At 39.5% G+C, this 27,315-nt stretch overlaps 1 protein-coding gene across 8 annotated transcripts in view; it reads left to right on the top strand.

The window, feature by feature from the left end:
- MBNL2 (muscleblind like splicing regulator 2) overlaps positions 1-27,315 on the top strand; it is a 96,535-nt gene that overhangs the window by 46,153 nt on the left and 23,067 nt on the right. For 5 of the 8 annotated variants that reach the window (XM_061630067.1, XM_061630068.1, XM_061630064.1 and 2 more), the window contains exons 3-7: positions 5,861-6,025; positions 8,521-8,721; positions 9,694-9,957; positions 17,500-17,553; positions 18,168-18,321. In XM_061630067.1, coding sequence (XP_061486051.1) covers positions 5,861-6,025; positions 8,521-8,721; positions 9,694-9,957; positions 17,500-17,553; positions 18,168-18,321 — 838 coding nt within the window. The remainder of the gene's footprint in view (positions 1-5,860; positions 6,026-8,520; positions 8,722-9,693; positions 9,958-17,499; positions 17,554-18,167; positions 18,322-27,315) is intronic. The other 3 variants (XM_061630070.1, XM_061630069.1, XM_061630071.1) reach the window with 1 other exon arrangement.

Raw genomic sequence — 27,315 nt, 5'->3', positions numbered from 1 at the left:
ATCCATCTTAGCTGCCAGACTTGGATCAAGTGAAGTCAGATTTCTGACCTAAGCAAGTACTTGTTTTGAGATGTCTGTTGAGAATAATGACCACCTATATCCTTAATCATAAGATGACTTTTCTGCTAGACAGCTCTGCAAATATTGTCAGAGACAGATTAATTTTGTTAATCGTATTTCAACAAGCATCTTTCTTACCACTCTTGGTGTGCTGTATCTGCATGGCCTTATTTACACATTCCAAGTGTAAATAATAGTTAATAATAAGTGTAAATAATAATAATAATAATAGTTCAGTTGAAAAGCCACCTATGTTTGTAAAAAAGGACCATGGGCACCTCCAGATGACCTGTTTATTGAGCATTCATTTTGATTTTTTTCCAGGGCAGTTACGCAACAGTGAGTATTCAGCCTAGGTTCAGCCTGATTTGCTTGCAGGGTGTTTATATGTCTTCCCATTAGCCACACCATTCAATGCTTTTCCCTGTCACTTTCTAAACTGCAAAAAGTCCAGGTTTCTTTTAAGTGTATTTGTTTTGCCTTAATTGCAAAACCTTAAAATTCCTTATTTACATGATTCCAAGTGGTCACTATAGTGCAGGCTGGGCCAATATGTGAGTTGCAATGTGAAAGCCAGTTTTTAGTGGTGAGCAGACATGTTTGGTGGGTGGGTGCCACCCCAATCTATTGTGCCTAGGATAGTCACAGATAGATCTACGTATGAATAGCATCACTTGTTAAGGAGTTTACTGTTGACTATATAACTTCAAACAGATGATTATAATGGATAATGTCTTATGAAGGCTTGTGACATTATTTTGATTCAGAGGATTTAAACCTTAGATTTAGTCTCAGACCCAATTTTAGACTCAATGTTAGGCTCCATCAGTGATATCATCAGTAATAACCAACATACTTGGAGTAGACCCATTGATACCAATAAGTTATCTAAGACCATTGATTTTCAATGGATTTATTCTGACTAATGCTGGATACCACCCCTTGCATTTTTTTTATATGTATCAATTTTAAGTTTTCTTTTTCCTAATAAATCTTACGTTTGGAGTAGCAGTTTCTTTTGTTTCCCCCTATTTTATTTGAAGCTATTAGACTGCACAACACTCAGTATTTTTCATGTTATATAAAGGAACATAATAGTTTACATGCAAAATAGTTCAGTTGAAAAGCCACCTATGTTTGTAAAAAAGGACCATGGGCACCTCCAGATGACCTGTTTATTGAGCATTCATTTTGATTTTTTTCCAGGGCAGTTACGCAACAATGAGTATTCAGCCTAGGTTCAGCCTGATTTGCTTGCAGGGTGTTTATATGTCTTCCCATTAGCCACACCATTCAATGCTTTTCCCTGTCACTTTCTAAACTGCAAAAAGTCCAGGTTTCTTTTAAGTGTATTTGTTTTGCCTTAATTGCAAAACCTTAAAATTCCAATATGTGCTTGAGTCTCTCCTGCAAAATACTAACAGTGTGGAGGCACCCAGTGTCAGTTTTATTCATGACTGTATATCTTCAAAGAGCCCTTGCTCACCTAGGTATATGCAGAGAGGAAAAACAATGGGAGCTACCCTGATTTTAGTGCCAGCCTAAAATCTGTTTAGCCTGTGCACATTCATTAATGTTAAAAGTTACCCCAGGAACCCCCCCTTTGTTGTGAGTATGACTGGTTTACCAAGAGCAACCGCTTGATAAAAGATGTTTTTCAAAATATTGTTTTCCATATGCTTTCAGTCATGGTGATTTGTTGTTTTATAAGGCACACAGACACACACGTTTTAGCTGACGTATTTTAGCTGGGTAGCTGCTGAATGCCACTAATGGTGATTTTCAAAGAAATTCCAGAACTATAATTTTTCTCACACTTCCTGTGTGCACATGTGCACACACACACACATAATCAGTGTCTTAAATTCTGTGCCTTTTGCCACTTTAGCGTCACAAACATGGTTTCCCCCCTCCCAATGTTATCCTTACAACCCTGTGTGGTAGGTTAGGCTAAGAGAGAGTGACTGGCCCAAGGTCACCCAGTAAGCTTCATGGCCAAGTGGGGATTTGAACCCTGGTTGCCCAGGTAAAATAAACGGCCCATTTTGCTTCTCAGTGATGGTAGCTGTCATGAGAATCTTGTTTACCCTTTGTCCTATGTTCCAGTGATGAGGGTGAAGATTTATTTCTTTGTTTTCTGAGGGATTAAGTATTCTAGCAGCCTGAATGGCAAGAAAGGAATACTTCCTTCTCCTTATGCTGCACTTGCCACCACTGCCACCACCTCACTTCTCCTAGCATTATTCCTCCTCCTGTGGAAGTTCTCATCATCACCTCATCATCTGATGATGGGGCTATAGGGTATCAGTTGTCTGAACGGGAGGACACAAAAAAGTAGTAGAACTCAGTAGCATTATAATACGGCCTCTGCTTTAAATTTAATATCCTTTTTGCAGGAATAATACACGATGCATGTAAACTCTGCCTTGTTGTGGGAGGTTCCCATACAAACTATAATATGAACTATTGACTCTGAATGGAACCTGGATTTTCTCTTAATTTCTTTTTCCCTTTCAAACTTTCCTTTACCCCTGTTAATGAATGACTTGGCAGATAAAGTTCCACATTTATTTTTAATTTGCTGCTCATAAGAGTGGTGTGTGTTTGTTTTGGTCACCTTCCCAATAAACTGGGAATGTGTATCATACAGTTCTGTCTTTGGCAAATCTTGCCCCTTAACCCATGCATGGCACAGTTGTAATTTTGGCATTGTCATTAAGTGATGAAAACTTACCCAGCCACCCAAAATTTCTGTTTTAGTTTACTTTACACAGAGATAAGAGAATATACTTTTAAAACCTCTACAGTCATGAAATTTTCATCCATCTACTTGAATACTTTAGAAGAATGTTGCTTTTAGCCTTTTTCTGGGAAGGCCACTTTCTGGTTGGATAATGAAGGATGAAGCCTTCTAATAAAATAAAGTCTCTGTATATTGTTCATAATACAATAAAGGTCAGAGACCGTTGATGAAATCAGAATTGCGTTGTGCCAGGCACTTGGTACGTATGTAGCAAAAATATAGACCTTTCCTCAGATAGACTGCAAACATAAGTTTAGCATGTTTAAGTCCTGTTGAAATCAACATTGCGAAAATACTTAACATTGTTTGGATCATGCCCTTCATACTTTCCTCACACATCTTGTTCTGCTGCCCAACTCCTAGAGAAGCTTCCTGTTTCCATTTCACCACTTAGCAGCGCCATCTATCTTGTTCATCAATCCAAGAAATTTGGCCTGTTGTCCTCCACCAAAGGAGACACCACAGTCTGGAGCAATCATTTTTTATGACTAGCCAAGTAATCATTCTTAAAGCAGTCCGAAATTTGGTCATTTTTCTTTCCTCTACTGTACCTGCTCCTCTAGTAACTCAGTTCTACCCATTTACTTTAGTGCAAATTGATGGGATTAAAATGTGTAATATAAAAGAAAAATTATTAATTAAAGTTTCTGTAGCACTTTCCATTAAGCAGATAACTTTCCTATAACCTTGCAAGAAAAATTAGGCTCCTGCTGCTTAGCCTTTACTTAGTATCAATAATGTGTTATGCTAAGGCTTCTAGCAGGTACTAACCAATTATTTGTGAATTTTTAAGTAAAGATAGGATTATACTGAGTAGTTCTGGAGACAATAAAAACAAGAAAATGTTACTTGAGATACTATGCCTAAAATTTCAGGGGGGGGATGTCACCCCATTATTTAGTAGTGGAATCCCTCTATATATACTAAAAAAAGCCTTTTTGGTCTAGAATGATGGGATGCTGTTTTTTATTTAACTTGATCAAATATCTCCTTTTAAAAATAATGTTAAACTGAAAACTGTAACATATTGAATTTATCATGTAACCCATCCTGGGACCTTACAGTAAACAGGGAGGGAGTGTGGGAGGGAGGGAGGAATCTAGTAAGTAAGTAAGTAAATCTTCATACTCACAAGAAACTGAATCCATTACTATCAAACAGAATGGCTTGATTTAAATGACTTTGTCTGGTTTAATAAGCTGAGATATGAACAAGCCTTTTTTGTTGTACACACAGCCCCTTCACTCCTTTCTTTGCAGTACAAACATTCAAGCCATGAAGTCTCTAACTAACCGTTGTTTTGTCCAAATTAGGAAACTATGGTTTCCAGCAACAGAACTAGCCAGGATGTTAATCCACAGCTTGCATTAGTTTTATTATTCTGTCGTGTCGCAAAGCTAACCATAATTCTCCAGTTTGGACAAAACAAGAAACGATGGTTCATTAAAGACTTTGTGGTTTGATTCCTCAAGCTGTGAAGGGGCTGCATGCATGGACAAAAGGTTAATTTATATCTTGTCTTATTACACTGAGATAGGATTGTCTGAACATGTCCATTAAGAAAGATGAAGCCTGTTCTATACTCAACATTCAGGGTAAAACATTTTAAATGTGACATAATAAGTTAGATCCTCGGTAGCTTTTCTGTAAACAGAAGCAGTTCTTCTCTTTGCAGAGAGGGTTGCAGTTTAGCAGAGGTCTTTGCAGATTTTTCTTATATATTTTATTTATTTACTACATTTATATCCCACTATTCTTCCAAGGAGCTCAAGGCAGTGTACCTGGTTCTCTCTCCTCCATTTAATCCTCACAACAACTCTGTAAGGTAATGTAGGCTGAGAGAGAGTGACTGGCCCAAGGTCACCTAGTGAGCGTCTTGGTTAAGCAGGGATTTGAACTTCAGTCTCTCTCATCTTAGTCCAGCACTCTAACCACTACATCACACTGGCTTCTAGAAGAGTAGAGACTTCTGCTCATAGATCTCTGGATTCAACCTATTATGCCATGTGTATATTGCAATTTTATGAATTATGAATAGACTGTCAGTTAAGATAGCATGGACATTTATTTTTTATCTCGTGAAGTTGATTGCAATTTTATTGAATATCCAAACAGTTGGGTGACTGGAAGGCAGTAATGGTAATTCCCATTGCATCTGTTGGGAGAAGCAGAATGGCCTGAGGCAGAGGTTGGCCCTGGGAGTATGTCTCTCGACTTTTCCTAGCTGCACCTAATCTAATGGTTTCTAAGCCACTTAAAGAGGCCTTGAAGTTAACAACCCATCTTTCTCACTTCTCTGTGACCACATACCTGACTAATGTAAAAAGTGCCCTGCACTATCTATATTGGCCTCTTCTCTCTTTTGGAAATTTAAAATGTATAATCAATCCACTCTGCCTGCTGGGATGGTGACCTCCTCGGCCTTTCAGTCTGCAGATTTTGAAAACTTCACAGTGGTACAATTCATTCAGCTGAAGTTCTTCTGAAATGTGTTCTGGGATGGGCTTGAGTCAGGAGCTAAAGAGCAGAATCTGATTGGATGGTGAGCTCTGGTCTCTTCACCTTTTAAGTTTTTGGAGTGTAGCTGAGAAATGCAATTCTGTGAGCACAAGATCCCATCCCATGGCATATGGCATGCCTAAGTGCATTACTATGTTGGACATGCTGCTCCTAAACTTTCTATCTCTCCCTTCCTGCCCTCCATATAGGCCACAGGCAAGGCTCCACTTAATGGCAGAAGCATTATTTTGTAAGGCAGTTAATGACCAAGCCACAGTACTAAATATGCTGTGTGGAAATACAGCCCATTAATTTCAGTGCAGTGTTTAGTACGATAAGGGTAGGGATGTAACGTCTCGGAGAAATACCAGCAAAAGCAGTGCTGTCCAGACCAGCATTTGATTTCCACAAAGCACTCAACCATTGCAGATGCTTTTTTGATAACGCCAGACTATTGTAAAAATCTCCAGAACTGAGTAATATTTTCACATTTTTCAGAGCCGGTGCACAAGAGAGAACTGCAAATACCTTCATCCACCAACACATTTGAAAACTCAGCTAGAAATCAATGGTAGGAACAACCTGATCCAACAGAAAACTGCAGCAGCAATGCTTGCACAGCAGATGCCATTTATGTTCCCAGGAACTCCCCTTCAGCCAATGGTAAGTACCTTTAACAAAATGACAGCCAATGTGCACTGCCTTTGCAAGCCAGTTCCTGATGACCTAACAAATGTATTTTGAGCACGTCATTGTTTACCATAGCAATATTGTTATAAATACATAAATTAAGGTTAAAGTTCTCAAGAAAAATTTCAAGATCACTTGTGTAAATTAAGTTAAATTTAATTCATGTATGTAAACATCTTGCAACTGTTTTGATGTGTTCCAGTTTCAGGACCATTCGTTATTAGGGCTACAAGTGAAAGTCTGACCTATAGACCCAAATCAGCATAGTTTACAGAATTATTTTTGTATAACATAATTTGTATGCATTCTTAATTAAAGTCATGGCTATTGTGGTGTGTGGGTGTTGCTTTTATTTTAGAATAGTTTTGTTCTGAAAGTATAACTTTAATGTGAAAGTCCTAAATTGAGCCAAAACATATTTTGGTATGTGAAAATCATAAAAGGTAAAAATATTATGAACTTGCAGCTTTTTGTTTAACATTCGTGTTTAATGTCCTTTAGCATTTTTGCCATCACAATTTCAGGTACATGTTATTACTTCACCAAAAGCGAACTGAATATGGGGACTCAAGGGGAAATACCTTTAATGGTTAAAAAAAGAATTTTAAAATTCATTAACTTGGAACAGCTGCAGTAAGGTTCACATAACACCTATGAATTTCTTAATTTGTAACTTTGGCAATTATTACTTATCCCTCCTCTTTAGTCTTAACTAGAATGGTGCAGTACCCTCATGTATAATGAACTGTGGTTCAGATTAGGTTTCTGGTCTTAAAGTGGATTAAATAGACAGTAACACTATGCAGGCACACTTGGGAATAAGTACATTGAAAGGACTCAGTGGAAGAGCATCTACTTTGCATGCAGAAGGCCCCAGGTTCAGACCCCAGCATCTCCAAGTAGAGCTGGGAGCATCCCCTGTCTGAAACCCTGGAGATCCAGTCAGTGTAGACACTACTGAACTAGATAGACTCTGAATCACTATAAGGCAGCTTCCTTTGTTTCTAAGAGGGACTACTTCCAAACATACATTATATAGCACTGGGTTATCATTTATACTAGGAGTGGGGAACCTGAGGTTCTGCAGATGTTGCTGGATAATAACTGTCATCATCCCTCACCATTGGCTGGAGCTGTTGGGATTTTGAAGTCAACATTATCTGAAGGATCACAGGTTTCCTATCCCTGGGTGGTATTCATCCCTAGTCCTATTCAGAGTAGACCTCTTGAAGTTAATAGACACAACTAACAGTTCATTAATTTCAGTGGGTCTACTCTGAGTAGAACTTAGTTGAATATGTATTGTGTACCCCTTGCTGTTCTCCAGAAGGATCATGCCAAATATATGTCTTCACTCAGCTGTTCTGTTTGTTACATCTAGATTTGCTGGTTTATAGTTTCGTTAATATTTCTAATGTAAAATCATTCAGTCACTTACCAGTTGATTGTGCCGTCTTTCTCCAACTTTATTTTACTTGTTTGTGCTCTATACCTATACCCCCCCTGCACAAAAATGACTTCAGAAATCCTCATGTTGAGCCACTTATAAAATGTGAACTTCAACCTTTCTATTTCCTAATGTTTGTTTCACCCTTAGGGACAAATTTATAGAGGTTAACCTATGGTTTCCTCTTAAAGCTGAGGCTTGTAAAAGAAGCCACCTCAATCAGTGCACAATATATTCTCATAACTAGACATGATCACAATGCTTTTCAAACTGTTTTTAAGTGATCCACTTCTTTGCATTGTGAACTCTAATATCTTAAACACACTATTTAGTGTTTCCTTCCAGTAGCATTAGGATCTATAATTTCAAACCACAACTACATGTTTCAGTGTCACGCTGTTAAACCATTTTTTCCTCAAGCAACTGCTCAGATGTCTCAAAACTTTCCAGGCCCCCGATGCTGTTTTTGACCCAGTTCAGTAGCATAGTCTTTTCCACCCTAACAATTATTTGTCTCAGTAGTAGACATCAGCTTTTAGGGCCTACTTTGTTGTATTTCACTATTTGTCTAATAAAATAATTAAAATCCAACCTCCCCTCAAAAAAATATTTAGGGCCTACAAACTGCCTTTCTGACTCCAGAGTCAGATACTGAGGAAATGCAAGGTAGAACCAAATCTGCTTTTGCCAGAATCCTCTGTGTGCAAACTGCTTCACGGTTAGGAAGCTGTTTATTGCAGCAGTGTTTGTATTTGTCTGGAATGTGAGTTACCCACCTGAGTACTGCTGACTAGGTTTGTCTAAATAAGAGAAATGCTTTTATTCAAAATTCCCTGCAAAGTGTAGAGTAGCATAATAGGGGCTGGCCAAAGTAATTGTGGTTCCCCTAAAAAGTGATGCCTCTGGGTGCAAAATAGACAGCCAGTTTGGATTAGTGAACTTTATTGTTTATAATACAGACCTCTGTTTACTTGTAAGATTTACATGTTTATTTTTCATCTCTTTCTATTCCCTTTCTCAGCCCTCATTTCCTGTAGGGCCAACAATAGGAGCCAACACAGCACTTAGCTTTGCACCCTATTTGACGTCTGTCACTCCTGGGGTTGGATTAGTTCCTACCGAAATTGTTCCCACACAACCTGTCATTGTTCCTGGAAGTCCCCCTGTTACAGTCCCTGGTTCAGCTACGACACAGAAACTCCTCAGGACAGATAAACTGGAGGTATGGTGAGCGCCATTACGCTGATACATAAAGTTCTTTGATACTTAGCATGTAAGGATTACGGGGAAAGTGTGGGGGTCTTAATGCAGTGAAGCAGTTACCCAGCCTTAGTTACTGCTGAGCATAAGCACTGCAGGTACTACAGCACAGGTCAGCTTAGAGTAACAGAAATAATGAGATCATTATATTGCTGCTGCTATCTTTTTATGTGAAGTGAATTTCCGACTGGTGGCTGCTTTACACTGAAAGGACCTAATAAATGTGGAAAACAAACCCAGGAAGAGACTCTAAGCTTCGGCTAGTTATACCCCTATTTCCAACCCTACTCCCAGATAAGTTACCTAACAGTTTGATTTGAGAAACATTGTATTTTAGGAAATCTGAGCTTCCATCCCAGCCTTGTAACACCTGAATAATAGTACAAAATAGGTCAAGGGTATAGCAGGAGGAGTGCTCTGACCATGCTAAGATGAGGTGGTGGATAAACAGGAAGGGAGGGTTCAAGTGCTTTGTTCTCGTCCTGATGATGTGCTGTTTTGGGGGAAAAGGCTCACCTGTTTCCCATGCCCACTCCGCATGTCTAACCAACTCCACTGACACTAAACAAAGCAGCTGAAGAAGTTTTGCTTATATTTTTGAAGGTGCATGTGCATTTTCAACCACATTTAGGCAACTTTAAATTTGCAAGGAATAATTCATGGTTAAAACGTCTAATTCTCTTCATGCCTCAAAGACTATTGCAGGCAGGGAGAACAAAAAGCTAGAGATAGAGAGGGAAAATGGGGACTGATCTGAAGAGAAACAAGGTACGGAATGGTTGTAGGTTTGAGTTAAAGATTAGTCCAGAAAACGTTGAAGGCCATTTGAATTAGAGTACAGTTCAGAAGTTACATTTTTGAATGTCTTCTTTTGCAATTACCTCCCCTGCCTTCTTGATCTAGTATGCATAATGAGTATTGTTTTGCGCACCAGGTTTGCAGGGAGTTCCAGCGAGGAAACTGTGCACGGGGCGAAACTGACTGCCGCTTTGCACATCCTGCAGACAGCACAATGATTGATACAAATGACAACACCGTAACTGTTTGTATGGATTACATAAAGGGGCGCTGCATGAGGGAGAAATGCAAATATTTTCACCCTCCTGCTCACTTGCAGGCCAAAATCAAAGCTGCTCAGCACCAAGCCAACCAGGCTGCGGTGGCTGCTCAGGCAGCTGCTGCAGCTGCTACAGTGATGGTAAGTGCAAGAATACAGGGTGCATAATTACTGCTTTTCTGAAGCCAGCATTGCTTAAGAGTATACTTTAGTTTCAAACCTTTACCAAAATACGGTTTTCTATTAATGCTGATCAAGCAAAATAATCCAGCAATACAAATTCCTTTTTTCACTTCGTAATTTTAGCACAATAGGTATCTTCTTAGAGCACAGCTTGGTTATGTTCTATCTCTCCCTTTGTACCATGTTTAGTGTAGTTTTTCCTTTTTAGAAATGGCTCTGAGTGAGGAGTTGAAAGTATTCAGTTGATCAGAGGTTTGGATGAACTGATCTAATAACAACATACAGTTACATTTGCTTAGTGGTTTCTGGGACACATCGTTTGGATGTGGCTGTATAGTTTCAGAGAATTTGACTGCTGTTTTTGTAGTAGACGTAGAGGCTGAAAGCACTACTTTTTTTGATTGTGGTATATAAAGATTAGCAAGGAAGAAGAGGAAAAATGGCTTTATTTTATACAGTGCCTTGCAAAAGTACTCAGACCCCTGACCAATGCTCTCATATTACTGAATTACAAATGATATATTGTAATTTTGTTCTGTATGATATTTGATTTTGAAACACTGAAAGTCAAAATCAATTATTGTAAGGTGACATTGGTTTTTTGTTGGGAAATGTTTGTAAGAAACATAAAAACCTGAAACATTTTCCTTGCATAAGTATTCAACCCATGTGCTGTGGAGGCTCCCAGTTTACACACCCAGGCACTGCCAAGAAAAGGCTGTCCCTCAAAACTCAGCACTCAGACAAGAAGTAGACTTGTGAGAGAAGCCACAGAGAAGCCAACCATCACTTTGAAGGAGCTACAGAGTTCAGAGGCTGGGAGTGGAGTAATGGTGCACCAGTCAGCCATGCTCTGCATAACACTGGCCTGTATGGGAGGGTGGCAAGAAAGAAGCCATTACTGAAAAAGTGCCATCTGAAAGCACGTCTGGAGTTTGCCAGAAAGCGTGAGAGTGCCCCAGGTGCAATGTGGGAAAAGGTTTGTGGTCAGATGAGACCAAAATAGAGCTTTTTGGCCAAAACTCAAAGAGCAATCTGTGCTGCAAACCTAACACTGCCCATGCCTCAAGACACACCATCCCTACAGTGAAGTATGGTGGTGGCAGCATCATGCTGTGGGGATGCTTCTCATCAGCAGGGACTGGGCATCTTGTTAAAAGTGAAGGAAGAATGGATGGAACCAAAATACAGGGAAATACTGCAAGAGAACTTGCCTCAGTCCACTAAAAAAACTGAAGCTTGGGAGAAAATTCACTTTTCAGCAAGACAATGATCCCAAGCACAAGGCCAGAGCAATGTTGGAGTGGCTCAAGAACAAAAAGATGAATGTCCTACAGTGGCCCAGTCAAAGTCCTGATCACAATCCCATTGAGAATCTGTGGCGCTCTTTGAAAACTGCGGTCCACAAGCGACGTTCAACCAACCTGAACGACCTGGAGTGAATCTGCCAAGAAGAATAGAAAGCTGGTACATACCTACCCCAAAAGGTTTAAAGCTGTTATTGCTGTGAAAGGTGGCTCTACAAAATATTAATGTGTAGGGGTTGAATACTTACGCAAACAACATGTTTCAGTTTTTTGTTTCTTGCAAACATTTCCCAACATAAAACTAATGTCACTTTACAATAATTGATTTTGAGTTTCAGTGTTTCAAAATAAAATATACAGAACAAAATTATAACGTACCATTTGTAATTCAATAATATGAGAGCATTGGTCAGGGGTCTGATTACTTTTGCAAGGCACTATATGTGCCTGTTAAGTTGAGGACTGGAGAGAGTAGAATCCTAAATTTAGCCTTTGACAGTCCATTATGTGCTTTAGGTTTCATTCACTCCACTAGTTTGATGTGGAGGTGACATGTTGAACATGCACAGGCTAGTGTGATATCTTGTGTATTTTCTGACATGGGTCGAGATCATTTACAGAAAATTTCTAAATGGGAATCAAAGCAGAAAATGATGAGATGTGTTGGAACATTTGCAGTCTTTGGTGCCCTTGCCATGTCACTACTTAATCACAATGATCTTGTGAATTGATATGCAAAAAGAACATTTTGTTATCTCATAAAGTTGAGGAATAGCTTAATTCATTGACTTACTATAGCCTTTTTACACAGTCCCAAGAGCTTCTTTAAGTACACAGAAGGGCTTGTACAGGTACATCCAGGCTTTGTAAGAAGCTCGTTACACTGTACTGAGCTTTAAAAGGAATCCTGAAAGTACCCACTGTGCACTGAAAGCACTACCATGCATAAAGAGCTAACCATGCAGCTCTTTCTATTGCTGTTTTTAAAACTACCAGAAATGTCATACTAATGACTAGATAGAATCTTTCCAACAGCAGCTTCCTTTAGTTCAAAAGAAGTGGTGGAAGAGCTGGTTTTTGCTCTCACAATTTTCTCACTACTTCTGGAATGTTGGTAGCTGTCTTCCTGAAAACCTTTATATTGGTTGATGATAGCAAATTAGTATCCATGGGTTAGCTAGACCATGCAGAATGTTCAGTCTCTGGAAGATAAGTATTTTTAGCACACAGGTCAGAGAAGCGTTGCCCTCATTCCTGGTACTGGACATTTAAGATTTGTGGCAATTGTATGTGGCAGATACAGATAGTGCTTCTTCTGTCAATATAAGATGCCTTGCAGAAATACAGCACACTACAGAATTTGCCTAATGAAAGCCAACCTTCACTAAAGGGCCATGTACACTTATCAAGTGAACAAAAATATTTCAAGGTTGAAGAATAAGCTTGTTTTAGAGGGAGAAAGGAGGATGTCTTCCCATTTAGCATATGTTCCCAGCACACCAGAGTCATCTTAAACATTCCCTAGGCTCTTCTGTGCAAAGCATCAGAGTTACTTTAATGCTTCCTTTGTCAACAACTCCCCTGTGTGAACCCCACTGCTTAAATTTTGTTTCATTTAAAAAGTAGATTAGGGCTTGGGTGTGAATGTTGCTTAGTGGAGTACATGGGACCTACATGTATGCCTCCTTTTAAATTCACATAAACCAATGATCTAATTGAACATCTGAAAACAATAAAGTGTCTGGTATGTTCCATTGATAACCTTAAGAATGCAGAATCATGGGCCTAGAAATGCTTAGGGTCAACAACAGAATTTCATATTTGATTAGGACCCACTTTCAGCCCCACCCACTGCCTCAGAAAGTACCTCACTCTTTTCTTAGTTTTTGTTGCCAACATTGCACTGATCTAGTTCTTGTCATGCGCAGCCAATCATGTGCAACGGGTAATAGTGTGGAAATATATGCTTATCTCTATGAAGAGACACCTCTGTCCATTTTGGTGGGGCTCAGATGAGCAAAAGAAAGCAAATTCAGCGGTGCATTGACATTTGCATTTCCATCTTCAATGACTGCTCATTATTTAACCAGCTTCTGCTCACAGAGACAGTTGTATTCAGAAGGAAAAGCCTAAACCAGCAGAATATTATTTTGTTTTGTCAATAATTTTAAGTTTTGAAATGTTCTTAAGTCCACAATTTATCATTTTCCAAATTAAGTTGGTTACCAGTGCTAGAGCTAATCTCCATAAAGCTGGCCTTCACAGCAGGCTCATCATAAGCGTTTTGGAGCCTTGTCTATTGAGAAGGACAGGAATTGGTTAGGTGTCAGCTACTATGATCCCTTATTAAAGGTCTGGCAGTGAAACAGAACACATTCTGTAGCATGGTATGGGTAAGATAAAATGTTGTGGCTGCTATACAAGTGTAAGATTACACTCTATTGTGAGTCTGTAGTTTCAAGCATGGTTCTCAAGAACCATGTTCAGCAAGTATAAAGAGCTGGAAAGAAACCAACCCAATGTTCTTTCAGTGAAAGTGTTCCAGGGTGCCAAAATCTGTACAAAGCCTCATTAGTTTGCCCTTAAGGAATTTTGTTAACTTTTACAATCAAAATATATTGCAGTGATCTAACTAATACTGACGTTTGTATTACATCTACATATTCAGCTTTATTCAACAAACTAGACCATCAAAGTAAATTGATAATTGGATTTATTTCTGTAGCTTGTCGTTATTGAAATTCTGTTCCATTGAAGTGTACAGTGCCTTGCAAAAGTACTCAGACCCCTGACCAATGCTTTCATATTACTGAATTACAAGTGGTATGTTGTAATTTCGTTCTATAACTGTTGAAGGATCATTGGTCAGGCTATGGATCTGAAGAGCATTCTACAGAAGTGAGACACAATGCACAAATGCATAGATTAGGAAAAGGGTACAAAATAATATCCCAAGTGTTTGGATATCCTAGTGAGCACAATTGGTTCAATAATCAGGAAGTGGAAGCTGCATCACACCACGCAGGCACTGCCAAGAAAAGGCCGTCCCTCAAAACTCAGCACTCGAACAAGGAGACTTGTGAGAGAAGCCACAGAGAAGCCAACCATCACTTTGAAGGAGCTACAGAACTCAGTGGCTGGAAGTGGTGCACCAGTCAACCATAGCAAGAGCTCTGCATAACACTGGCCTGTATGGGAGGGTGGCGAGAAAGAAGCCGTTACTCAAAAAGTACCATCTGAAAGCACGTCAGGAGTTTGCCAGAAAGCATGAGAGTGCCCCAGCTGCAATGTGGGAAAAGGTTTTGTGGTCAGATGAGACCAAGATAGAGCTTTTTGGCCAAAACTCAACAATGTGTGGTGCAAACCTAACACTGCCTATGCCTCAAGACACAACATCCCTACAGTGAAGTATGGTGGTGGAAGCATCATGCTGTGGGGATGCCTCTCATCAGCAGTGACTGGGCATCTTGTTAAAATTGAAGGAAGAGTGGATGGAGCAAAACACAGGGAAATACTGCAAGAGAACCTGCTTCAGTCCACTAAAAAACTGAAGCTTGGGAGAAAATTCACTTTTCAGCAAGACAATGTAGTAGTAGTTTGTTTATTTACGGTCATAGACCAGTACAAAGCAACAAAATACACAATTGATTCTAAACAATTTAAAACAACAACAATCGTTTACGGGAGTAAAATCAAAGGTAATTGAAAGACCAACACTCAAGGTTGTGCGGGCAATTGAGCCAGGAGTGCTCTACGTTGGGCAATTGCTGCTGCACAAAATCTTGCAACCCTGTTTGTTGTTTGGGGGTGTTGATCTGATCAAAGATAGGTAGCATAAAATACGGGATCCCTACCTGGGATTGATTGGATGATCGGAGATATGGTTAAGAGCTGAAGATCCTGGTAAAAAGGGCAAACTAAAAGAACGTGTGCAACCGATTCCACACTGCCTGCACCACAAGGGCTCCTCCAAGGGAATCTTGTGGTATCTGCCATCTAGGAGAGCTGACGGAAGTACGTTGAACTTCGCCAAGGTGAATGCCTTTCTAAGCCTAAGGGGAGATGAGAGAGCTTAGATAACGCGCCGTAGCAAAACCCCCGATGGAGTGGGGTGGGCCAGGAATGGTTGCTGCCAGAGCGAGGTGGTTTTAGAGCTCTACAACTAGGATTCGTTGGAGGATAGCATGCCTCTCAGCAAGACAATGATCCCAAGCACAAGGCCAAAGCAACATTGGAATGGCTCAAGAACAAAAAGTGAATGTTCTATAGTGGCCCTGTCAAAGTCCTGATCTCAACCCCATTGAGAATCTGTGGCTCTCTTGAGAATCTGTTAACCCTTTTCCTAATCTATTCATTTGTATAACATTATCTCTCACTTCTGTAGAATGCTGTAGACTGCAGCTTTAGTGCATTTCTTTCTTGGGCTTCTTCCACAAGCTCTTGGGGAAACGGCCTACAAGCACCAGCAGTCATTTCCCCTTAAACTGCTCTTGTGTCAATCTCCATACCACTTTTTGAACTTGGGGGGGGGGTTTAAATGAACAGTTAGATGACCTGTAGGGGCAGCATTCAGTACAAACCTCTGCAAAAAATAGGAGGGGGGGAGGTTTCAAAACATGCACATAGAACCTTTTTTATTGCTGCTTAAGAACAAAATGTTTTTCAAAATGTTCTTAAGAATAAACAAATAAAATCTTGATCAGCTTGCAAAGGTACAAGTGCAGCATTGACCCTTTCCAGGCATCCCTAGACTCAGACTTGGTACTTCAAGGGCCTCTTCCTTTTTTGTTTATATATTAAGGTGTGTTCTTCAAGTGGTTCCATTTACAATAGAGGGCTATGTGCTGGCCAGTCTGCAAAGATCAGGCTTTCTTCTTGTTCCAAGTATGGAGTTTTGACAAGAAAATGTGACCCTGAATACTAATGCCTCCCAAGAAGAAATCTATGGTGCTGAGTGTGTAAATAGTGTTCAAAGTTAGTAAACTTTTAGTTAGGCAGACGTTGTTCATGTAAATATATTGGAATGTAATCAAGTTGTCTCTCTTTCTTCGTTATTCCAAAATATGGAGGGTCCAAGTTTGCATGCTAAATGTCCTCAGTTCAACCCCTGGCATCTCCAGTTAATTATTTCAGATAGTAAGCCTGGGAAAGGGCTCTGCACAGACTCTGGAAAGCCACTGATATACAGAGTAGAAAATAACAAACTAGATGGGCAAATGACAGTAGAAAGCAGCTTCACAAGCTTTTTGTTTTTAAATGAGAATATTTTTTAAAACATATAGTGCAGTGTTGCCACTGTGATTTCTGTTGTGATCATAAAATGCAACTCCTTATTCACAAGGAGCAATGTTTTCCATTACTATATTTTATGAAAACGTTATATAGATCACATGACTAATGATGCAAAACTATATATAGAAAATGCTAATTAAAATAATGTGCAATTTTTCTCTGTTTAATGTGGTAAGTTCACTAAAAGAAACCTAAGCTGCTGTTCCCACCATAGCAAAAAAGAAGGCCCATGCTGAATTTGATAAGTTAGTGATCATAAATAACATTTACTAAATATATCAAAAAAAGAAACAAGATTCCAAAATTAAAGTATATTCATATTTCACACTTTACTAGTAGATCTGTTCCAAATAACATTGTAATCCTTATGTGCTCATTCCATTAAATCATTAAAAATAATTTCAGTTGTTTAGATTTGAATGTTAGCATTTGGAAGTTAACTTATGCTTTATAACATGGCATAACTAACTTATCAAAAATTCTTCTAGGAAACCCCCTAAAATAACATTGCTTTCCTATGTAACATAAAAGCTTACTGGTTGGTGCTTATAAATGCTTAAGGGTGTCTGCAAGCTGCTGTTTTAATCAACTATCCTAAATTTCAAACATCTATATTTTACTCTCTTATATGCTTTTAACTAAGGTACAGTAGATGCATTTTGCTTCAGTACTAATTCAAAGTGTAATATTCATTTCTTTAGAGAACAAAACATTTTGTTGTTGTGCATGCCTAGTGTTTTGTATGTTATATATTGCATTCAGAATATTTTTTTCCTTCTCACCTATCCACAATGCAATGCCGTTCCCATGATGCACCTCTGCTTGCTGTTTACCTGTATGTTAATTCGCTTGAATCCCATTGGCCCACTGCCATCATGTGCTCGCTGCCTGTTATTAAAAGACTCAGTCGACTGCCAAAGCAATGAAGCGACCTCTTGAAGCAACTGTAGACCTGGTACTTTGACCTTTCACCTTTTGCTTTGCATGTAGCTTTTCCAAGATGCAAATAATTTTTAATGTTAACTGAATTCTCTTGTATTATTAATTTTACAAAAATAATTTCAGTATTTAGCCATTTCATTTTCACATGTAGTTATTGCAAAGCAACTTTATGTCTTTGCTAACATGGTTTCATCTTCAAAAATATTCCCTTAAAAGTTGAAAAAAATCCTGCTTTTGTAATTGAAGATGCTTATTCTATGCTGATTAATATAGTTAACAATGCAGAGATATTTAACTTTTAAAAAATGTTATGAAATACAAGTGCTGTTTTTCTCCTACTATGTTTAGCCCTATTTACAGAGAGATCTTTGGTTTCCTTTAAACCCCCTTCTGTCTTGAAAAGCTTTTTTTGTTTCAGTTTAATTGTTGTGGTGCTGTAATTTTAGTTTAATTGTGCCATGCATTTACTATCAATAACAAAAAATGCCATCCATTTGACATTGTTTCTGTTTTGAACTAATGTGCATGGCAAGGCATCTTCAACCAGATAAAATATTTTAAAAACAGAACAACCTATTATAGGTTCTATCAACCTCACTACTCTGGGTTTTTTTTTCTCATTTACAGGCCTTTCCTCCTGGTGTTCTTCACCCTTTACCAAAGAGGCAAGCACTTGAGAAAAGCAATGGTGCCAGTGCTGTTTTTAATCCCAGTTTCTTGCACTACCAACAGGCTCTTGCTAGTGCGCAGTTGCAGCAACATGCAGCATTTATTCCAACAGGTATGTCATTCTTAGAATTAAAAGAATTATTGTAACATTCTCCACAGCAGAGTGTTCTCTGTGTTGTTATATACAGTGCCTTGCAGAAGTAATCAGACCCCTGACCAATGCTCTCATATTTACTGAATTACAAATGGTACATTGTAATTTCGTTCTGTATGATATTTTATTTTGAAACACTGAAACTCAAAATCAGTTATTGTAAGGTGACATTGGTTTTATGTTGGGAAATGTTTGTAAGAAACATAAAAAACTGAAACATGTTGTTTGCGTAAGTATTCAACCCCCACACATTAATATTTGGTAGAGCCACCTTTTGCTGCAATAACAGCTTTAAGTATTTTTGGGTAGGTATGAACCAGATTTGCACACAGTGTCGGAGGGATTTTCGCCCATTCTTCTTGGCAGATTCGCTCCAGGTCGTTCAGGTTGGCTGAATGTCACTTGTGGACCACAATTTTCAAAGAGCGCCACAGATTCTCAATGGGATTGTGATCAGGACTTTGACTGGGCCACTGTAGGACATTCATCTTTTTGTTCTTGAGCCACTCCAATGTTGCTTTGGTCTTGTGCTTTGGATCATTGTCCTGCTAAAAAGTGAATTTCCTCCCAAGCTTGTCTTTAGTGGACTGAAGCCGGTTCTCTTGCAGTATTTCCCTGTATTTTGATCCATCCATTCTTTCTTCAGTTTTAACAAGCTGTCCAGTCCCTGCTGATGAGAAGCATCCCCACAGCATGATGCTGCCACCACTATACTTCACTGTAGGGATGGTGTGTCTTGAGGCATGGGCAGTGTTAGGTTTGCAGCACAGATTGCTCTTTGAGTTTTGGCTGAAAAGCTCTATCTTAGTCTCATCTGAGCACAAAACCTTTTCCCACATTGCAGCTGGGGCCACTCTCACGCTTTCTGGCAAACTCCAGACATGCTTTCAGATGGCACTTTTTCAGTAATGGCTTCTTTCTTGCCACCCTCCCATAAGGGCCAGTGTTATGCAGAGCATGGCTGACTGGTGCACCATTACTCCACTCCCAGCCTCTGAACTCTGTAGCTCCTTCAAAGTGATGGTTGGCTTCTCTGTGGCTTCTCTCACAAGTCTCCTTCTTATTCAAGCACTGAGTTTTGAGGGACGGCCTTTTCTTGGCAGTGCCTGGGTGATGTGATGCAGCTTCCACTTCCTGATTATTGATCCAACTGTGCTCACTGGGATATCCAAACACTTGGATGTTATTTTGTACCCTTTTCCTAATCTATGCATTTGTATTACATTATCTTACTTCTGTAGAATTCTCTTTGGTCTCCATTTTCTTCAGATCCATAGCCTACCAATGATCCTTCAACAGTGGGATTTTTATCCTGACAACGTGACAGCAACTTTAATGGTTCACATGTGGAAGCCAATGGTAAATTAACTGTCCTTGACAGGGCAGTTTCTTTCATCTGTGTAAACTGGAAGCTTCCACAGCACAGGGGTTGAATACTTGTGGAAGCAACTTGTTTCAGTTTTTTGTGTTTCTTACTAACATTTCCCAACATAAAACCAATGTCACCTTACAATAATTTTGAGTTTCAGTGTTTCAAAATAAAATATCATACAGAACGAAATTACAATGTACCATTTGTAATTCAGTAATATGAGAGCATTTGATTACTTTTGCAAGGCACTGTATATGTGCTAACTGGACAAATTCATTGTTTTTAACCTTTTGTGAACCAAAGTTTTGGTAGGGATATTGGCTATAAATTTTTGTTTCTGAAGAATATTAGCATTTCAGAAACATTTGTCAGTGTGGTCAAAGGAATTTGGGGTTGGATGCAGGCTCAGTGGTTCTTAGAATAGACCCATTGAAACCAATGGGATTTAAGTTAGTCATGACCCATATTGATTTCAGTGGGTCTGTTCTAAGTATGGCTAAGTCTGGACCCAACCTTTTGAGTCTGAACAATCTAAAGAACTGCTTATTCACAACAACCTCTTGGAAAAGAACACCGTCTGTTTTTCTCTTCATTGCTTTTCTGTCTGTTTGAGGTATGGTCTATAGCATACCTTTCTGCACAAGTGCTTTGGGAACTGAGGAGAGGAACTCTGAGGGGCAAAGCAGGTATTCAGTTTCACAGGTACATTCAAGTACATGTTAAGTGCTTGTAATTACTACCTCTGTCCTTCAAGTGTATCTTGCATGACTTACATTTACATTCCTTGACCAGAATAAAATTCCCACTCAGCATCCATCTCCTTGCTGATATTCAGACTCCTTCCACTATTGCTGGTAAAGAACCAATGTGATGATAATTTTCTGCAGCAAAATGGTATAGGCAAGAGAGAATGTATTCTGTACAGTTACCTAAAGGCAATATCTGGGAATGGGCAGTGGCAGAGAACATGGTTTCCTGAGGATATTTTACTTTATTAACATCAGATGTTCTTCCTTGTTCTTCCTTCTTGCCCTCTGCAGCCTCAGAATTTGCCAAAAATATCTTAAATTACTTGAAAAGCAGAATAAATTATGGAATTAATATGTATAGCTGTTCACCCAATTTGCATAATTTATTCTGAGAGAAGAACCAGAGTTGTATGTCTGTTGTCACTGAATTCAGACTTTTTTTCTTAAAATACATGCAGCTGGTCCTGACCATGAGTATGAAGGCGAAACGCCTTTTCATTTTTTTATAATATGGACAATTACTTTTAGCCAAGTGTCAGTGCTGCATTTTTAGAAAACAAAATACTTTGTTGTACACAAATCTTCCCAGATTGTGTAATCCATTACTGGTGTTCACCATATGATTTGCTACGTACATGAGTCCTGTTCATCCATTTACTCCATGCGATTAGCAATCACACGAAAGGGGAGAACAGGACCATGTCTGTTGGCCCTAGCGTTGTGTCCCTGTCCCCTTCACGCACTATCATCACAATGATGGACAACTGTAGAGGGTAGCCTGCTGTAGGTGCATAGACTCTCCTTGTGGTTTGGAACACTGCACCATCAGGGTTCCAAATCATTGGGGAAGTCTATGTGCATACAGCAGGCTACCCTCACAGGTGTCCTACCCCCACAAAAAACATGCAGACCGTGGGGCTGGTGGAAAGGCAGGGCCAATGTGTATGGTTCTGCTCCAACCCTGTAAACAACGTGTGACTTCTTGAATCGGGCTATGTTAATCTGTGATGGAATCCTTAAAAGATTAGAGTTCCATTGCCATTTTGAACATTAAAGCCAATGCATGTTGTTGCAGCTGTTAGATTCCTCTAACTAATTGCAGACTCTACTCACATGAGCAGTATAGCATCTGATGCAGAGATATAGAGAAGATTGCAGTGGCGTCCTCAGTGACTAGAAAAATCTGTAGTCACTTAAGTAGCTGCTGACTGCCATGTGTCCAGCTCGAGATGGTAACTTACTCATGGAAAAACAATAGATCTTTCAGAAAGTAGCATTAGCCCTAGCTCTTAGAAGCTAGACAAGTATAAATTCATCAGGAGGAGCACCATCTGTAGTTTCAGATAGTAGTAGTGGGATGTATTTTCTTTTAGGGAAAGGAGGATGACTGCACAGCTAAACACGATCATTTCTCACAGACAGAATCAGTTCTCTGTTGACCCAAGAGTGAAGTTTGTGGTGTGTACATTGCCTAGGCACACACCAGGATGGCAATTTAATTGATAAACGTTGTGTAGGTCAGTGGTTCCCAAACTTTTTTTCTCCATAGACCACTGAAAATTGCTTAGGGACTTGGTGGACCACTTAATTATTTTTCTGCTTGTTGTAGCTATTGTAGTGTGCTGTGCTGGGGTGGGATACTTTTTTAAAGTATTTTGATTGCTTCTTTTATTTCCTGTATTGTCTTTTCTTATATTATCATTCACATTCTGTAGAATTCAGATTTCCGTACAATAAAATACAGTATAAGAAATAAAAAGCAATAAAATACAATTAAAAATCAATATGAATATTTACTATGGATATGCGGCAGACCACCTGAATGAAACTTGTGGACCACCAGTGGTCCATGGGCTACAGTTTGGGAACCTCGATTGTATGTGATTGTTTTGAATAAATCCAAAGTGACTACCCACATGTATCAATCCCCAGTATAATTTTCGTTTTTGTTGTACAGTTAATAAATACAAAGACATTAAAGAGTTCAAAAGAAACCCCCACTTTGGCTATAAGAAAATAAGGTTTATGATCTTGGCTTGTTAACAATACAGAATTTAGACAAGCCAGAGTTTCCCCAGTTTGGATGTACGGACAAGCTCCAGTTAGCTTAAAACAGAATCAGAGGCTTCCAGACTCTACCACACAAAGAAGGGGGGGGCACGCAAGCATGAGGCTCACTTCTGCTCCATTGCATAGTACCAAACTATGGTTTAGCTTTAAGTTCAAAGCAGGCCAATATTTTACAAAATATAATTTAGGCAAAAAGTGAAAAATCATGCAATGCTGTTGTGTATGCACATGTCCTATTCATTTTAATGGTGCTTAAGGTCACCTTGGTATTGCATTTTACTCTCATAACAAAAACTGTAAAGTGAGGAGGACATATGCTCCATGTATTTTTGCAGTTCAGTGCAAGTAAATCAGCCTGAGAATCCCAGCAGCATCTTAACATACCTGTGCCTGAATTGCAGGTTAGTTTGGTTATCAGTCTTTTGCATATCATGAATCTTATTTTGCATGTGCATTCCTCTGAAACAGACTTTTTAACATTACAAGAAGCTGTTATGGAGAAAATAATGTGCAGCTAAACTAGGGATGAGGGACCTGTGGCCCATCAGAGCCCCAGACAGCATGGTGAGTGGTAAGGAACAATGGGAGCTTTGTACTCTCCAGATGTTGCTGAACTATCTCCCCATCCCCTCACTAAACCGTGGTTTAGCTATATGCATAAACGACAGCACATCTTGGGTTAAAGCACTCCTCCTTCCCCTGTCTTCCTGCAGTGCAGCCACAAGGAGGAGAGGAGATTGGAAGCTTTATCTTCCTGTTTCAAACTAACCAGAGCTTCTGAGTACATCTGGACTGGAGAAACGTTGGTTACTTTAAATTATGGTTGGTTCAAACAAGGCAGTATCATAAATCATACTTTGATCCTGGCTTGTTTGACCAAACTGTAGTTTAAACTAATCAGACCCTGCCCTTTTTGGATGTAAGGAGAAGAAAAAGCTTCCTGTCTTCTCTTCATGGGTTCACCATAAGAGAAGGGAGGGAGTGTGAAGCCTGAGGCTCACTACTGCTGGTGCATCTAGCGCTAACCTGTGGTTCAGTGTTGCATCCAAAAAGGACCATTTTGTAGTGCACAGAAGGCTACAGTATCAATTTAAGAATCAGAAACTGGTAAAACTTTATCAGGATTATTTGTTCTTGTTTGTCAGAAAAGGTTTCTTTCTACATTTTTGAAATGTAGAGAGCAGTCAGGAATAAGCATTATGTCTGTGAAGGAGCTCAAGATGTTCTCCTTTGCCTGATGTTTCCAGCAATCGCGTTTACCAAATAACACAGATCTCAACATAACTGCATGAATAGCAGCCATGTACATTACAGCAAATTTTTGCATTTGAGTTTTTTTGAAATGCAGAGGTATCTTGCATAGTAACTTATATGAATTTTGAAAGCAGCCATTTTCTGCAGCTTTCCATTCAGAGATGGACAAATGATTTTGCCACTTGTTTCCATTATGAACCCAAGTGAGAAATGTAGTGACACCTAGTGAAAAATAAGCGAGGCAATAATGAATTTGTCTGCAAAGACCATGGGACTAGAAGATCTTTTAATATGTATGTCTCCAGAGAATTTGTTTACACCCTTAAGCACAACGTAACTCCAATATATAGTGACTTTGAAATTCATGTATAGACCCTGTCAGTCCCTTCTCTCAGCTAAGGAGAAAGTCATTGTCTGTCAACATAAAAGTCACTCCAGGGACATGCTTGTATCTGGTACAACCTGGAGCAAATTTTGTGTTGTGCCAGATAGACAAAAGAGGCAGTGCAGGCACTACTCCTCTCCAGAACCCTCCACAAAGGGTTAGGTGCAGTGGGAGAGTTCATACTCCTGTGCAAAAAGTCTGCAAGTTTGTTCTTACTAACACAAGTAAAAGGGGAGTGAATTGAAATATGTGCATCCTTTGCATAGATCCTCGTGAACAATCCATCAGGAAGGAAGTACAGAGAAGTGGCTTTCTGCGTTTGCAAACAAAATTTTAAAAGACATGAAAAATTGTCAGATTTTTTCGGTGCTGATTCACAACTTCCAACTAAGTAGACTTTGGCTTTATGCAATTCTGAGAGAGAGAGAGACAGAGTAACCTCCCTTGTAGACTGTGGGAATGCTGTGGACATAATATACCTTAACTTCAGCAAAGCTTTTGACAAAGTGCTCCATGATATTCTGATTAGCAAGCTAGCTAAATGTGGGCTGCATGGAACAACTATCAGGTGGATCCACAGTTGGCTCCAGAATCGTACTCAAAGAGTGCTTATCAATGGTTCCTTCTCAGACTGGGCTGAAGTAACAAGTGGGGTACCACAGGGCTTGGTCCTGGGCCCAGTGCTCTTCAACATTTTTATTAACGACTTGGATGAGGAGGTACAGAGCATGCTTATCAAATTTGAAGATGATACAAAATTGGGGGCATAGCTAATACCGTGGAAGATAGAAACAAAATTCAAAGGGACCTTGATAGGCTGGAGCATTGGGCTGAAAATAACAGAATGAAATTCAATAGGGATAAATGCAAAGTTCTATGCCTAGGAAAAAGAAACCAAATGCACAGTTATAAGATGGGGGATACTTGGCTCAGCAATACGACATGTGAGAAGGATCTTGGAATTGCTGTTGACCACAAGCTGAATATGAGCCAACAGTGTGATGTGGCTGCAAAAAAGGCAAATGCTATATTAGGCTGCATTAACAGAAGTATAGTTTCCAAATCGTGTGAAGTATTAGTTCCCTTCTATTCAGCACTGGTTAGGCCTCATCTTGAATATTGCATCCAGTTCTGGTCTCCGCACTTCAAGAAGGATGCAGACAAACTGGAACAGGTTCAGAAGAGGGCAACAAGGATGATCAGGGGACTGGAAACAAAGCCCTGTGAGGAGAGACTGAAAGAACTGGGCATGTTTAGCCTGGAGAAGAGAAGACTGAGAGGAGATATCACAGCACTCTTCAAGTACATGAAAGGTTGTCACATAGAGGAGGGCCGGGATCTCTTCTTGATCGTCCCAGAGTGCAGGACACGGAATAATGGGCTCAAGTGGCAGGAAACCAGATTTCGACTGGACATCAGGAAAAACTTCCTAACTGTTAGAGCCATACGACAATGGAATCAATTACCTAGAGTGGTAGTGGGCTCTCCAACACTGGAGGCATTCAAGAGGCAGCTGGACAGCCATCTGTCGGGAATGCTTTGATTTGGATTCCTGCATTGAGCAGGGGGTTGGACTTGATGGCCTTATAAGTCCCTTCCAACTCTACTATGATTATATGAGAGAGAGAGACAGATTATCCCTGGAAAAACAGCAGAACAGAGATGACTATGACATCACTGCTTCCTGTTGCTTCTGCAGGGAGCAGGCTATAGGCAGCAGGCAACTGCTAATGTCAAGAGGGGCAGTGTGTGAGGTTGTCTTATTTGAAGAGGGAATGAAAGGCTTGTCCCCATCCTGGGATTGGGACGGAGACAGACAGACACACACACACCACCCCAGACAACAGGCACCTCTGACAGGCCGCTGATCTTAAATGAAACCTGTCAGGAGCTTCCTGAAATGCCATTGCTTGCTTTTCCATACTTCCCATGTATTGAGCAGGGTATGCCTTCCCTGACATAAATAATGTGAAGGAGGTGAGGAATCTAGAGAGGTGTGTACTTATCTGCCAGAAGATCTAGCAGAATACAGAATCAAAAATGTTAAGTGAGTGAGGGACTCATCCCATGCAAATGTCTTTGGACAACATGGTATCCAATAGTGGTTGCATTTGGATGACATAGTAAGCCGTAACGTAAACCATGGCTTATGGCGAACAAGCAGCATGCTAGTATATACATTTCTCCCAGTGCGCTGCCCCTAGGAGCAACAAACTATGAGCCGTGACTCTTACCATGGTTTGCTTCTCCAAAGAAATTATCAGAAGCCAAGGATTGCTCTTGGCTTTTTGATCAATGTTTGTTTGGGAGAAACAACTGCAAGCACTGGTTCGGAGGTTAACATAATATACCTTGTGGTTTGTTGCTCATGTTATGGAAGGAATGTAACAGTAGCAATATGGCAGTGTGCACTAGCACACTGCTTGTTCACAGTATGCAGTGATTTTATTGTGTCTTTTAAACCCAGCTTTTTGTGTCTTCTGAACCTGACCATTGTGAAATGCATTGTCTATAAGTTATAACTGTTGCTTATTTGGGGCACTAACACTACAGTCTTATACATGTCTATGCAGAAGTAAGCTGGATTGAGTCAATGGGACTTGCTCCCAGGTAATTGCAGATAAGATTGCTGCCTAAATGTTAAGTGAACAGAAGTGAGTAGTAAGTTTTAGGAACAAAGTTAAATATTACTTGTGTCTTCCTTACTTTTTAAAGTATCATTGAAGGTATTCTTTGCAACCAGTTAACATTTTTATATCAGTCCCATGGGAAGAATTATTCCTCAGTTTCTCTTTATTTATGGGAATGTTGGAAAATACATGTTTGGCTTTTTAAAAAAAATTAGATATTTTCAATTGACCCATGTAGAAAATAAGGAACATCTCCGTTTTTCATTATCTTTCACATACATTGCATCCTAATGCTGCAATCCGTTGCCCACAAATGCTAGAGTCATCTCACTGATTCTTCCAAAGTGACTGTAAATAGATTGTGGTCTGTAGGCAAAGCTGGTGTGCATTTAGCATAGGCATTAGGTCATTTGCTGCCTGGTTTTTTTTAATGTTCTCAGAAACAATAGCAATATTTTTATTCAAATACTACTTTCTTTGGGTTTTTTTTAA

Source organism: Rhineura floridana, chromosome 5 (assembly GCF_030035675.1).
Source record: "Rhineura floridana isolate rRhiFlo1 chromosome 5, rRhiFlo1.hap2, whole genome shotgun sequence".
NCBI lineage: Eukaryota > Metazoa > Chordata > Lepidosauria > Squamata > Rhineuridae > Rhineura > Rhineura floridana.
Note: the sequence above shows the minus strand (reverse complement) of the source record. Positions and strands in the feature narration are given on the sequence as shown.